Consider the following 14,545-nt stretch of genomic DNA (forward strand, 5'->3'; position numbering starts at 1 on the left):
GACGAGATAGCAATAGCTCATCAAGTTCTTTCATCTTGCAGGTGTAATTTTCTGTAGCAATTCTCTGGTATTTACAACCATTCCACTCCCTGCTTGCAGACAGTGTTACCACTCCCTGCTCCTTTTCTCCTGTCTCATTTACTCCTCCACTGCTGGTGCTGCTGCTCAGCCTGCATCTTGGGTGCACTGCAGAGCTATGCTGGAGCTCAGGCTGCTTTGCTATGCACAGGAACATGACGCTCTTATCTCACATCCTCTGCTTTTATCACCACAATAATCATGTTGCCCTGAGGTTTCCGCTTGTTTCAGACACTTTTATTTCTTCACACAAGAGCCAAAAACAGCAGGTTCCAAGTGAAACCGGTCTGTGAAGATGGGAATGCCTCTGTGTGCCCATGCTTGTGTGTATATGTAAATGCACCTCTGGTTTTTCATGCCTTCTGGCTGCAGACCTTTCAGATGCACATCCTGGGCCTCTTGGGTGATAGAAGGAAGCAATGCTTGCTGGGCAGCCATCGGTCAGAAGGAGAGATAGTGTTTGGGGTTCTTCCCTAGGGAGACCTCTGGTCAGTCCCAGAATAGCAAAACACAGAGACAGAGACCCAGAGCTGCTTCCCTTTCTCAGCAGTCTCTCTACACTCAGTGTACTCCCTATCTCCCTATCTAACATCAATTACTTCCTAAAACCCATGACTCAGCTGCAGAACAGGGACTTCCCAGAATTACAGCCCTCATGGCTATAGGAAGATGCAAAGAAGAGATCTGCACAGAGGAATTCTTATCATCTCTTGTGCTCTGGTTTCATCCTGGAGTCCTGAAACATCAGTGGCACCTTGACACAACCACAACACATCTGTTCATGGAAGAAAAAACAATGGAGCTTATCTGCTCCACAACTGACTGGACTATGCTTTGCTGTCCTGAGACCATCCACATAGGAAAATAACCAGGCTTCACTTGATGGCTGTAGAGATTGCCTGTGGGCTGGAAACATTCTGGAGACATTCTTGTCTCTCCTCAAATCCTGCCCTTCATGCCTGGAGCAATATGGAGGAACCCAAAGGCCAGCTGACGTTTAGCCTCTGAGCTATGACATGGGAAGTGCTGTGCCCACAGCCCTGACAGTCTTCAGTGGATTGCTTCTCTGCCTTTGGGTTGGAAGGAGAAGAAGCAAATCTGGTAAGTTGTCCTGTCAGTCATCTCGTGCCAAGTGGGAGGCAGAGGGAGCCAATCCTCCCACATTTCTTTCCTGAAAGTGCCCAGCATGTGAGAGACGTTGTCCAACAACTACATCTTCCTGCTGCCAGTGACCAGGTCAGGGCTCAGTTTTTGTTGGCAATCTTTTTCTTTCGGGCAGAGACGAGATCATAGAAAGGATTCTGTGTGATGCTAGTCCTGGAAATAGGCAGGAATGAGAGGAAGAGCAAGAATTTTAATGCCAGAGAACACAGGCAACCTACTGAATCTGCACAGAGAAACAGCTCACCAAAAAGTAGGAGCGGAGACGTGCAAATAGGAGAGAACAAAGCTGTGGCTAGAGGTCCTCCAGAAGGGACCTTTAAACTCTTTGGCATCAAGTGGTTGTTAGGCTACAAGCAGTTATTTTCATCCCTCCTTTTCAGACTGTATTCCCTGGCAGCCAGATAAGCTGTGTGAGCATTTTGGCAGGCTCAGGCTTCCAGTTAAGGTCTCCTCACCTTATTGCCTCAATCCACTCATCACGTTCTGCTGGTGTAGCTGCAGAGATCTTATAGGACTGGTGCTTGCCTTCAACCACCTTCCCATCCCCATCTGTTTTGCAGGCTTTGATCTTCTGCCCTTTGCAGTTGGGATTGAAGAGCTCAAAGCAGTTCTGTGGGAAAGGGGACAAAATGGAATTGCAGCAGATGACAGGAGGGATCAAGGAAGCTATGTTACTTTCAGCCATAGATGAGAGGCTCAGAGAGATTTCAAAAGGGACAAGAGCATTCTGTCTTTGAAATGCTACGGAATCTCATCTTCCCTGCCCCAAGAATTTCCCCCTGAGTTAGATCTTCAGGCCATCCCTCTTAGGCAAGCACATGCCTCCTGTGCAGGGCTGGACATGAAAACAGGTCTTACGGAGAGGTGAAGTAGCAATAGTTATGCATTATGGTATCTATCACCCTGCTCCACACATGAGAATGTCTTCCCCTTTTGGGTAGACACAGCATCCTCTCTTCTGTCTGCTACCACAAAGACAAACGGCACTTCTCCCAAACTCATGCCACATCAGAGAAGTGGTTTTCTATGGAAGATGCACAGAGGAAAAGTGTCACTTTCTGAGAAAGTTTCCTAACCCCACAGCACTGCCTGGAATACGCACCACGTAACTCATTATGGAGAGTCCTGGTGCAGTATATGTGGAAGCCAGCTCTGTGTACTCATCTCTTTCAATATACACATACATACATACAATTAAGCTAGTAAAAGGATGGTTCTCAGACCAGTTGTTGTCTATTAAAATACATCTGTGTTTAGAGTGGGTTCCAAGACACTTTGGCACCTTCCCTTTGAGAAGCACAGAGCTGCTGTTCCCCACTACTCCTTTTCCCAGAGCCACCTCAGCCTTCACCAGCATGTGAGCACCTTCTCTTCCCACTGACCTCCTACTGGCAGAATACCAAGCAATGGAGACTTACTGGCTTTTTGGGGTCATCCACCTTCCGGACTGATAGGTTCTCCAGGGGGATAATGCCTAGAGGCTCTTTGTCCTGCAGTCAAAGAAACAGGAATTAACACCAAACATTGTCCCTACACCTTTGCCATAGACCCTCCGATTTCCCCAACACATGTGCCTTTGTAGACAAGAGTAGTGTGTGCTTGGGGAGATCCCTACGTTTACATTATGGGGACCTTAGATAACAAGAGATCACAGCAACAGCTTCAGTGCCCAGACTCTCTCCAGACCAGATCCAAGGAAATGGTGTACAAAAGGAAGGAGGTCTGAACTCAGTTTGTCAGCAGGAGGCAGTCTTAACCCCTGTCCTCCCTGGCCCCTCAGAGGCTTGTAACCACCCATGACAAGTTCACAACCTAGAGTTCAGCCTTTACCGTGGTATATTCAAAGTAGTACAGGCAGTTATCGGTCAGAATGAACCAACGACGTTTCCAGGTTTTCACACGTCCTCCTAAAGGCAGTGAGGTTCAAAATCCATTAGTCTCACTCTTAGCTGTCCTTCCCCCAGCACTACTGTACACACACACATGCACACTCTCCCTGTAGCCATCAGTCCCCAGGAGAAAACCATGGTCGATACCACCAGTGTACCAGTGGTACTGACCACCATATGGTGGATGCTGAGAGATTTTGCTGTGATGAAGCTAGGGATGGGGGGGGAAGGGAGGGATATATAAATATATATAAACCTTTTTTTTTTTTTTTTTTTCTTTTTTGAGCAGAGAGACCCTGTAGGAACGGGCTGGGAGGAGAGGAGAGAGCAGGCAGTTGGTTTCAACAGCAGGTGTCAGCCTCAGCCCACCACAGCAGACAGGAAGGAGGGACAATGGAGATGCTGGTGCCAGGATGAGTTTTGGACACCTGAGTGGGTCTCTGGGGGAAATTTGTGATGGGAGGGAGGCATGAAGGTGAGGAATCCCGAGGAGTTAGAGGAAGGCTCCCACTGACCTAGTTTCAGGAGCCAGCCCTCACGGTTAGGGTTGAAGAAAGTATGTGTGAGATCATTCCCATCATCTTCTGGTATAGAGAATGGCTCGTTCTTTATGCTGTCAAACAGATTCTGCCCCGGAGCATTGGATCAAGGAGAGAAAGAGAAGATAAAAAGAAAGAAAGACAAATTTCTGACAAAAGTTGTACACAACCATTTCAGGTCCATCTGGTGCATCACTCTACACAGGGGCAGGTTTGCGAGTGGGAAAGGAAGTAAGAGTGAGCACTAGCCCTCAACAGCCCGCAGTGTACACCTCAAAATGTTTCAAGAGTGACTGCAAGCTTTTTTCTGCACCCTGAGCCAAAAATAAAGGAAACCCGTTTCGGAAACTGTGTAATTCATCAGGACTGGCAGCAGTGACTGACCACAGCATGTCATATGGGGACAGCTGAGGGTATAACAAGGTAGCACTAAAGAAATTAGGGGGCGGGAGGGTGGTGACAGTGACTGCAGCCCCGCTTAGGCCCTGGGTTGGTGGTGCACCATCCAGTAACCAAATATTCTGCTGAGAACTTGCATGCAAAGACCAACACATGCATCTGCACAACCATAAGGAGATGTATTTCACAGAACCAAGGCATTTGGAGCTGATGATCTTGAAGGTGTTTTCCAAACTATATGATTCTATGGTCCTGTGCCTGCTGAGCCCCCGGGAAGCTGATAGCTCCAGCTTTGATAACAGCTGTGTCTCCTGCCTCCTTCTGCATCTTCATCCTCTGGGAGCAGAGATGGTATGCACTGCTGAGAGCTTTAAAGGTGCCGGAAGAGGTGTTTTAAAAGCCTCTGGCATTCATTTTGGGCTTGATGGTGCTACTTGCACAGATATATTCTGGTGCAGAAGAGGTCAGTCTCTGTTGTACTGACCGATGAGAACACTGGCGTAAGCTGGGACATGTAGTGGTTGTGTAGTTGGGCTGCCTCACACAAACACTGTGCCTTTGTATACGTCTCTCTTTCTGTATATTCTCTCACACAAAGCTAAAATATCTGTCCCTCTCACACACTTAAAAACACAAACTTGCTTAAATCACAGAATTGTAGGGGTTGGAAGGGACCTCTGGGAATCACCTAGTCCAACTCCCTGCTAAAGCAGCTTCCCTACAGTAGGTTGCACAAGAAAGTGTCCAGCCAAGTCTTGAATATCTTCAGAAAAGGAGACTCCACAAACTCTCTGGGCAGATTGTTTCAGTGCTGTGTCACCCTCAAAGTAAAGAAGCTTCTCATGTTTATATGGAACTTCCTGTGTCCTACTTTGTGCCCACTGCCTCTTGTCCTGTCACTGGCACTGTTCAAAAAAGCCTGGCCCCATCCACTTGATTCTCACCCATTAGATATTTATAAATAGTGATGAGATTCCCCCTCAGCCCTCTCTTCCCCAGACAGAACAGTCCCAGGGCTCTCAGCCTTTCCTCATGAGGGAGATGCTCCAGGCTCCTCATCATCTTGGTGGCCCTACACTGGGCTCTCTCTAGAAGTTCCCTGTCTTTCTTGAACTGGGGAGCCCAGAATTGGACACATTAATCCAGATGTGTCCACAACAGGGCAGAGGAGAGAGGGACGATCGCTTCACTCTACCTGCTGACCATGCTGTTTGTAATGCACCATTGGCCTTCTGGGCCACAGGGGCACACTGCTGGCTCATGGACAACCTGCTGTCCACCAGGATGCCCAGATCCTTCTCTTTGAGCTCCTTTCCAGCAGGTCAGCCCCTGACCTGTACTGATGCATGTGGTTATTCCTCCCCAGGTGCAGGATTCTACACTTGCCTCTGTGTAGAAGGCCACCACTGTTCACTGCTATTCTCTGAATGTCTCTCTTGCTACATGTTCTCACCAACAAGCATGTCTGCAGTTACTCTCCAATCCAAAGCATTTTTCATGTTTTCCAGCTTCCTTTTTTATGCCTTTTTCCTTGAGCAGCTCTTCCCCTTACAGGGCAGAAGGTCAATAGTCTTATATTACACTGAGATCAGTGTACCTTAAGTTCACGGTGAAGCCTGACCCAGAGAGAGAATAAGGACTGATGATAAAATGGGAGATCAAAACCTTTCTTACCTTTAAGAGCTCTTCTGGCAGGTCTGCTCCATCATTGATGCCTCGGTTGATGGACACAAACCTTTCAAAGGGGGGTTTGTCTTTCACATTAGGGTTGTGCAGGCTGGTGTTAAGCATGATAATAGAGAAGGAGAGTATATAACAGGTATCTGTCAATGAGAAAGAAAACCAGGACTGATGGCATTTTTCTTAGAGAACAGATAATCCACATGCTAACAGGTGACTAGGCTTCCAGTTGCTGGTGAACAGCTTCAACCCCTCAGATTTAGGAGATTTCCCCTCTAGCAGGTATAAGAGAGGCAGACAGGGCTTGGGGAGAGTTGATCTCCTGTGATGGAGATGATTCCCTAACAAGCAGTTCGGGTAGATCTGGTCAGGTAACAGCTCTGCTAGCAAGGAAAGTTTCTACAGACCCGTGCCTGTAAGTGGTACCCATCCTGCAATGAGGTGTGTTTCATGTGGGGCTGGGAGCACTTCTCAAGCTTACTCCCTGTTGGGATGGGCTGGAGCACAGTAGAAGAAAGAGGACAGAAGACCATCAGCCTACTGAAAAGTTCTGGTCTGCCTCCTTTAATTTCAGGTAAGAGAACATGAAAGACAGCATCCACACTTTCAAAGGATGCTTTCTATGCACTGTGATTGGGAAAGGAAGGCTCCTCTCTCTAACATGCAGTGTTAGATCTTTGCTTTATAGGCCTTCTTCTCCCTATAAATACCTGTGGACTGGAATACTCCTGGGTTACACTTGCAGTACCAGTTGGCAAAGGCCTCCATCATGCGGTCAATCTTCTGTGCTTCCCCAGGCAGCCGGAAGCTCCATAGGAACTGTCTAGCAGGAGTAGTATGCCAGAGAGTTAGTCAGATTGTGTACAAGGAATATTTATCCTTTCCCTCAGTCCATGAGATGCCATGGAAATAAAGGAAGTTATCTCATCACAGCAGGGAAACAGTGCAGCACATCAAGCAGGAGATCTGCTCCTTTCTCTAAAAATTTCCTAGGCTCACCCTCTCACATTCTAAAAAGAAGCAGCAGAGCTAAACATCCTGTAAATCACAGCTCTTCTTCCCTGCTGAGCATTCTGCAAGGTATCAGGCACCTCAAGAGAAAGAGCCCTGCCGGAAGGCCTGCCTGAAGAGAACAAGATGCTCACTTTGTCACAGACATAATGGGCACTGTGAGCTAATGTATTTCCTAGTGCAAAAAATAACTTACCCTCTCCCCACCAACACTTGAAATCACAAGAACACACCTCACTATCCCCATCTTCTCTGCACATGGCTAGTTCATTCAGAAGACCATGACAGAGGTCCACCAAGGAAAGGTGTGTTTACAGTTCACAGAAAAACAGCCTAGAGCCAAAACACACAGCACGGCCTTGGGAAGCCCAATCTCATCCCACTGGGGCTTTCATGACCTCTCCGGGTGGTAAGACCTAGTGACTGAACAGACTCCTGCTCCATTTGTTACTTCTTGAACACTCACCTTAGTGCTTGCACCAGGTTGAGGTTGGCAAACTGGTGACATGCCACAAAGGCTTGGAGAATCTGAATGTTTTTGGAGTCTCTGGGAGAGGAGAGAGGGAAAAGGTCAGTAGAGGGCTTTGCCCCTGCTCTATTTGGATGCTCCTTGGTGTGATCACATGCATCTTGCTCCCTCCCAGACTCCCTTTCCCCTTAACCAGCAAGAAACCAAGAGGCATGGGCACCACTCTTGTCTGAAAAGACTGACTTCAATATAGATAAAAAGACAGGTAGCCCATGCAGCCAGCCTCAGCCACACTCCAAAGGATATCTCCCAGTGTCCATGGACAACCCAGCCCACTGTAATGTAAGGTCATGTTCAGTCTCAGCATTTGCCAAGGGTCATCTAAAATGGTGGCTAGGAGGGATTAGGCAGAACAGGGTATCCAAAGGACCTCCTTCTCTGCTGGATTTCTTACCTCCCACCCAGGTAATCTCCAATGGCTGTCTTGTTCAAGCCTTCACCCTTGTGGAGGAATTTGGCAATCTCCTGCAGGTCTGAGGACAATAGCTGTTGCTCAATCAGGTACTGGATCCCCTGGAGGAGGACAAGCAAGACAACAAAGTAAGACAGATCTTTGTGTTGGTGTGAAATTAGAACTTTAATATTCTAATGTCAGATTTCATTGGCTTTGTTGATATTGTCTCCTGTTACTCCTCAGCCCCTCCATGGGAGACCACAGTCATGTCCTCCTCCTTATTCCCACCATTTTTACCTACTGTGGTGGGCTGGTACCATGCTCAGTTCATCTCTAAACTTGGACAAATGTTTCACTGAACTGGAAACTCAAGCAAACAGAAAAGGGCAGTGCAGCTCAAAAGTTCAAACAGCCATGTATATTTAAAGTCAAAAGGGTTCATTTTAACATTCTTGGTCAAAATATCTTAGAGTTCTGTTCCTGAAATTCAGGTTTCACCAAAGAAACTTAAATAAATAGGGAGATGTTATCAAAAAGGGTATTCAGACAAAAATGTAGGCCTGAGACTATATCATTTTCCTAAAGTTTTTTGTAGGCCACAGAACAGAAAAGTCAGCAACCTGGTAAACTCCACTCTCCCACGCCAACAAGGATGGAGTGTGTGCTTTACGGAAGATGGAGAGTCTAAACCAGGTTGTGCAAACAGCCAACATTTTATTTTAGAGAGAATTCCATCATTTTCAAAGTCACTGAAATTTGAGCTTTTGTTCAGCTTAAGAGCACTATCTAGAAACACTGCAATTCTCCAGACCACACTGCAATTCTCCTCATGAAATACAGTAGAGGAATGAATATTGTTTTAGATATATCAAAATGTTCTACATCAACAGAACCAATTAACTTTGCCTTGCAATATATAAGAAACTATTTCTAAAATGCCCCAAAGAAAAATCAGTTTCAAAGGAAGACATTGAAATGTTTGGGAGATTTCTCCACACTATTTTCCTTCCTTTTTCCCCAGATGAAATTTCAGCTAGATCAATTTAATTTTGCAAATTACTGCAGTGATGGTGGAGCTCCATTTTCCAGACTAGAATGTTTCTCCCAGAAGATTTTGTTCAGCTGTATTCCTTGCATTTACCTCCTGTAGCCTCAGGAACTTGCCCTGAGTTCTTGGAGATGGGAACTCATTTCATCAACATTGCTTAGAGGAAACCAAACCTCAGCAGGGACAAAGAAAGTTCCCTGCATTGCGAGACCTACCAGACTTCAGTTATGTACCAAAAGGGAAGCAATAAACAGAGATCTGTGTGTGCCTGTTCTAAACTAAAATCAATATAGGAACATAGTACAGCAGTTTGACCAGGCTGATCAGCACTGAACTAATAATGCTAAAACGGTTTGGGGTCAGGATTAGTTCAGGCATTTCTGCATGGCATGGCAAAGTGCCATAGAAAGAGATGCCTCTGGGGCCTCAAACCAAGGTCAGACAGAAAGACAAAAAGAGAATCTGCTCTCACATGATCTGGATGTACTGTTATCAGTGCTCAAAGACAGCTCTCACTGGCAGAGGGATGTCCAGAGGCTGGCATGCACTTCAAATGCAGTGTAGACACTAGGGAAGACATCTTGAGGGTCTCAGCAGGGAGGCATGTAAAGCTGTCACTCAGACCAGCAGCCATCCAAGATGATAGCTGCAGTTAGCCTACAATGAACAACTGTTCAATGCAGACTGTGTTTTTTCTTTATAGAGTTAAAAAAATGATCCACCAGTGAGGAGGAAGGAAGAGGAAACTGTCTTTCTCATATATTTTCTACTTAGTCTGATTCAGAGCTTTCTGCAGAGGCTGGAAGGCTATGGAGTCTAAATCTCACTGGTAAGAGCCTCAGAAAGAGGAAGATCTACATTCACTAACCAGCACTAACAAAACCAAAACTACTTCCAAAACAACAGAGGAAGCTTGGTATTGAGGGAGGTGGAGGAGGGGATTGCCAAGCTGCTTTTCACCATTTATCAGCAGTTCTTATCAACTGGGGAGGTCGCAAATAACTGGAGATTTGCCAACGTGATGATTATCTACAACAAGGATTGGAAGGAGGATCCAGAGAACTACAGGCTTGTTAGCCTGACCTTGGTATTGGGAAAGATCATGGAGTATATCATCTTGAGCACAGTCACACGGTGCATGTAGGACACTCAAGAGATCAGGCCTACCCAGCATGAGTTTGTGAAAAAACGTGTCCTCATCTCCATCCATAACCAGGTGACCCACCCAGAGGATGAGGGAAAGGTTGTGGATGTACTCTGCCTAGACTTCAGTGAAGCTTTTGACTCCGCCTCCCACAGTATTCACCTGGAGAAGCTGGCAGCCCATGGCTTGGACAGGTGTACTCTTCACTGGGTAAAAACCTGGATGGATGGCTGGGCCCAGAGATCGGTGGTGAATGGAGTTAAATCCAGCTGGTGATTGGTCAGTAGTGGTGTTCCCCAAGCATCAGTACTGGGGCCTGCCCTATTTAATATCTTTATTGACAATCTGGATGAGAGGATTGAGGGCACCCTGAGTAAATTTGCAGATGACACCGAGTTGGGCGGAAGTGTTGATCTGCCTGAGGGTAGGAAGGCCCTTCAGAGGGATCTCGATAGTCTAGATTGATGAGCTGAGACCAACTGTATGAGCTTCCACAAGACCAAGTGCCAGGTCTTACACTTCAGTCACAACAACCCCATGAAGTGCTACAGGCCTGTGGCAGGGTGGCTGGAAAGCTGAGTGGTGGAAAAGGATATGGGGGTATTAGTCAACAAATGGTCAAACATGAGCCAGCAGTGTGCCCAGGTGGCCAAGAAGGCCAATGGCATCCTGGCTTGTATCAGCAATAGAGCAGCCAGCAGGAGCAGGGAGGTGACCGTCCCTCTGTACTCAGCTCTGTTGAGGCTGCACCTCGAGCGCTGTGTTCAGTTCTGGGCCCCTCACTGCAAGAAAGACATGGAGGCCCTGGAGTGTGTCCAGAGAAGGGCAGCGGAGCTGTGAGGGGTCTGGAGCACAGCTCTGATGGGGAGTGGCTGAGGGAACTGGGGTTGTTCAGGCTGTAGAAGAGGAGGCTCAAGGGAAATCTTACCACTCTCTACAATGACCTGGAAGGAGGTTGTTGTGAGGTGGGGGTCAGCCTTTTCTTCCTGGTAATAGGGATACAATGAGAAGTAATGGCCTCAGTTTGTCCAGGGGAGATTCAGGTTGGATATTAAGAAGAATCTCTTCTCAAGAGTGGTGCTGCAGCTGGAACAGGCTGCCCAGGGAGGGAGGTGGTGGAGTCACTGTCCCTGGAGGTATTTAAGGAAAGGGTAGATACGATACTTAGGTACATGGTTTAGTGGGTAATATTAGTGATAGGGGGATGGCTAGACTAGATGATCTTAGAGGTCTTTTCCAACTTTAATGATGCTATGATTCTATGATTTCTGACCATCACACAAGCAAGAAGAGGTGGACTAAAGAATGTTTAGCTCTCTTGACACACTGATAGTGTTAAGCCATCCTCCCTTTATTTCTCTTAGTTTTGGGTTGTATCTGATGCAATTCTCTATAGGCCCCTACAGACAAATGATGTGGGGAGGCAACACAGATTGATCTTATCAGAATATTTCACAAATAGGAAAGAAGGTGTTTCTGACTGGAGCCTTAGTGAGGTAGGAAACCAGCCCCACAGTCCATGGAGATAACTCCTTTGGCATGGGTGGGACCAGTACTCAACAGAAACTTCCTCACAGCTTTATCCTCAAATTTGGAATGATCAGATCCTACCTTTTCAGGATCCATGTTGAATTTCTTTCGACCCACGGACAGAAGTTTATCTCTCTGTGATAGTTTGCTACAAACAAAAAGAAGAAAAGCCAAACTTAGAATACAGGCCCATGTTTCACTTAGAACACTCACAAGGCAACTCAGATATCAAGGGATGGTGTCTGTTCAGAGAGAAATCTCAGAGGACAGAAGGACATTCCAGGCCTCATTTTCCTGCCTTTACTGTGATCCAAATTTCATTAGCACTCCTCTTTTTCCAACACTAAGAGGGAGGTTTTGGAAACAAAGGAATACTTACTAGCCTCACTTACCTGGACCTCTCACCAGGGTTCTGGTCTGCCTCTTGCCTCTCCTCTGCATTTTGGAAGCCCTCAATCTCTGCAAACACTTGTGCAATCTCTTCTTTCAGCTTCTGCAAAAGAAGTATCAAGAGGGTGAAGGTAGTGAAGGGAAAAACAGCAGATGTACAAAGCCTGTCTTATTTCATCCTTCCATCATAGGAAAACGCCAGCTGCTCAGAACTAGCCAAGGATGTCTGTGAAACATGCACCACTCTGAGGTGACCCTGCCCATCTGAACTGGAATTCAGCTGGAAGAAATGGGAGAGAAGGGCAGAGGATATTCTTGTGTCTGTTGTCATTGAGGGCTGGAAAATCAAGATCAGTCAGCCTGGAGGAGTCAGAGAACTCACTCCAATATTGACTTCAGTTCTTCAAACAGTGTCAGATATGACACTCCTTCCACCGCACATATTTCCTTCTAGATTTTGCTTTGCACAGCCTGGCTACACATCCAGGATAGAGGAAGTGGAACCAGTAACTGGGAGGTCAGTGTGGATCTTAAGTGGCCAAGCTGAGAAATATAGTTTCCAATGTTCCTGTCACTCAATACCAGTGAGTAGATACCTGTCTTCAGATGGAGAAAGAAGAGAGGAGGGCAAAAAGAATTTTAAGAGCCAATTATTTCCTTTTGGTCCACCGGAAATGGTAGCCTTCTTGGCTGGATGTTCTGTGTTATCAAGGAAACCAAAATCTGTGCATCTCCTTGTTTTCCTTCCTCAGTTTGGGTTCCCCTCAAAGCAAGAGTGTTTCTTTGCATGCCTCTTCCAGGAATCTGTCAATTTATTTCTTCAGCAAACCGGAATAGGGAAGGAAAGAGGGTTATGTGACTAATCTAGCCTCAGCTGGGAGTGAGGATGCAGCTATGATATGAATCCTGGTACAGAAACTGTGAAGTTCTCCAATATCCCACAAGTTTAAAGTTTTGCTCTTACTTTCATTCCATTTTGTTTCATCAGTCTGGCAGAGCTGAAAGTGTTCCTTAAAAAGCTTCAGGTATTGCACAAATGTCACAAAGCTGTGATCATACCTCCTGAATTTCAAATGATTATGTGTTTTTTTCTCTCCATAACAGGTAAGATGAGATTCAGCCTCTTTCCTTTTCTCTTTCCCAAACAGCACCATCCCTCAAGTCTTTTTGATAAAGAGTATTGCTAAATAGTTAATGAAGAAATTCACCTGGAAAAAAAAATTCTAGTTCTAGGTGCACTTTCACCTGAACTCATTCTGCTCCACTGGACAATGCATGCCCTATTAGTTAATGGCTCCGGGTTTTAGAATAAGGGTCAATGTAGTCCAGTATCTCTTTTTGTGCCCAGAGTAGGTTAAAAAAAAATGTAGGATTTGTGTGCAAATATCCTGCCTCCCGCAGTGCCCATTGCCCATTCTGAAAACTGAAAAGATGAAAACCGTGCGAAAGCAAACCACATGCACTGCACAAGCAAACCACATGCATGTGCATCCACAGACTCTCGAAGAAGATATATGACTCCTTTCTGTTTTTGCAGCAGGGATGCTAAGTCTGCCAGTGTGAGAAGTCACAGACAATCTGGCTTAATTCTTTATGAGAAGAAATACTGCCGTCATTCCCCAGGAGTCTGGATCTCCTCATGTTGTGGAAAAATCAGTGCAAAATGACAGTGTACATTTCGTGGTAATGGAAGCAGAAGAGAAAAAGCTGTCCACCACCGTGCATGATGTGGATGTGATGTGATATTAGTAACTGATTTTCAGTTTGTCATTTTCAGGCTCTTCAGGAGTCAGTGAAGTAGTGTTTGAGTCTGCTAAAGGAAAAGAAGAAAAGCAAGTTCAGCTATGGAAGTTTGTGTTGAAGGTTCTTCCATCACACCTTTCAAAAGCGACTTGGCAAGGTCCACAAAAAGAACAAAAAATTAGAAATCACAGAGGGATGAAGCAGATAACTAGAACTGATAAGGTGACTGATAGTTTAAAATAGCCGTAAACGCTGAGTCAAATCCTTGCCTGTATGACTTAGTAAAGTCATATTTCTTTCCCTTACCCTAAATATGCAATCTCAGCTCATCCCTGTTAATGAACTGCCAACCCTTTCTCAAATACCCCGTTATGTTGGTTAATGAGTCCCACAGGTTGGATGAGTGCTGGTGGCAAATATGTCAGGGCAGACTGAAGCTCAGAATTCAAATTGGATCACACCAAAGCAAATATCCCCTGTGCAGAAGCAGTTCTGCATGGCCTGGACGGTTACGTGCAGAGATTCATTGGTGACGACAGCTCTGAGAAGGATACGCAGGATGGAAGGAACAGTGTGGTCCTTACCTTAATGTCCTCCAAGAGCTCCTCTCTGTGCTGCCTTATTGTCTCTATTTCAGCCTCTTCAGCTTCACTCAGGTCAGATGACCCTGGAAGAGCAAACGGGTGCCTATGAGAATAGTTGATGCCAACATATCACAGGAAAAGCTGCCTCAATCTCTCAGTGCCTCAGCAGCTTTGATATCTGTGCTCCTGCACCTACGCTCCCTGCTGTTGTAACCACTGAACCTGAGCTTTGTCTTGCAAATGATTCTCAGTCCAGAGCCAGCAGCAGCCCCCTATACTCTGCCTCACAGCCAGCCTCTCTGCTAGTAGCCCTCTGATGTAACCCTGCAGCAACCCACCTGCCTACACAACCCAGTTTACTCACTGCAAGCACAACGAAGAGGCTTTACCAAATGCTCTTTGGTGGTTTTTGTGTCAGTCACC

The 14,545-nt window shown here is 46.1% G+C and overlaps 1 protein-coding gene across 6 annotated transcripts in view; it reads right to left on the bottom strand.

The window, feature by feature from the left end:
• Nucleotides 1-293: 293 nt before the first annotated feature.
• The window catches only part of CYTH4 (cytohesin 4), a 28,190-nt gene continuing 13,938 nt past the window's right edge, over nucleotides 294-14,545 (bottom strand). For 2 of the 6 annotated variants that reach the window (XM_046939011.1, XM_046939012.1), the window contains exons 2-14: nucleotides 14,123-14,205; nucleotides 12,392-13,608; nucleotides 11,798-11,898; nucleotides 11,487-11,553; nucleotides 7,684-7,802; nucleotides 7,227-7,307; nucleotides 6,460-6,572; nucleotides 5,744-5,892; nucleotides 3,647-3,758; nucleotides 3,073-3,149; nucleotides 2,661-2,732; nucleotides 1,698-1,852; nucleotides 294-1,395 (exon numbers count right to left, since the gene is read on the bottom strand). In XM_046939011.1, coding sequence (XP_046794967.1) covers nucleotides 1,323-1,395; nucleotides 1,698-1,852; nucleotides 2,661-2,732; nucleotides 3,073-3,149; nucleotides 3,647-3,758; nucleotides 5,744-5,892; nucleotides 6,460-6,572; nucleotides 7,227-7,307; nucleotides 7,684-7,802; nucleotides 11,487-11,501 — 966 coding nt within the window. In that variant the 5' untranslated portion in view covers nucleotides 11,502-11,553; nucleotides 11,798-11,898; nucleotides 12,392-13,608; nucleotides 14,123-14,205 and the 3' untranslated portion in view covers nucleotides 294-1,322. The remainder of the gene's footprint in view (nucleotides 1,396-1,697; nucleotides 1,853-2,660; nucleotides 2,733-3,072; nucleotides 3,150-3,646; nucleotides 3,759-5,743; nucleotides 5,893-6,459; nucleotides 6,573-7,226; nucleotides 7,308-7,683; nucleotides 7,803-11,486; nucleotides 11,554-11,797; nucleotides 11,899-12,391; nucleotides 13,609-14,122; nucleotides 14,206-14,545) is intronic. The other 4 variants (XM_025148643.3, NM_001012815.2, XM_040696685.2 and 1 more) reach the window with 2 other exon arrangements.

The sequence above is a fragment of the Gallus gallus genome, chromosome 1 (assembly GCF_016699485.2).
Source record: "Gallus gallus isolate bGalGal1 chromosome 1, bGalGal1.mat.broiler.GRCg7b, whole genome shotgun sequence".
In the NCBI taxonomy this organism is placed as follows: Eukaryota; Metazoa; Chordata; class Aves; order Galliformes; family Phasianidae; genus Gallus; species Gallus gallus.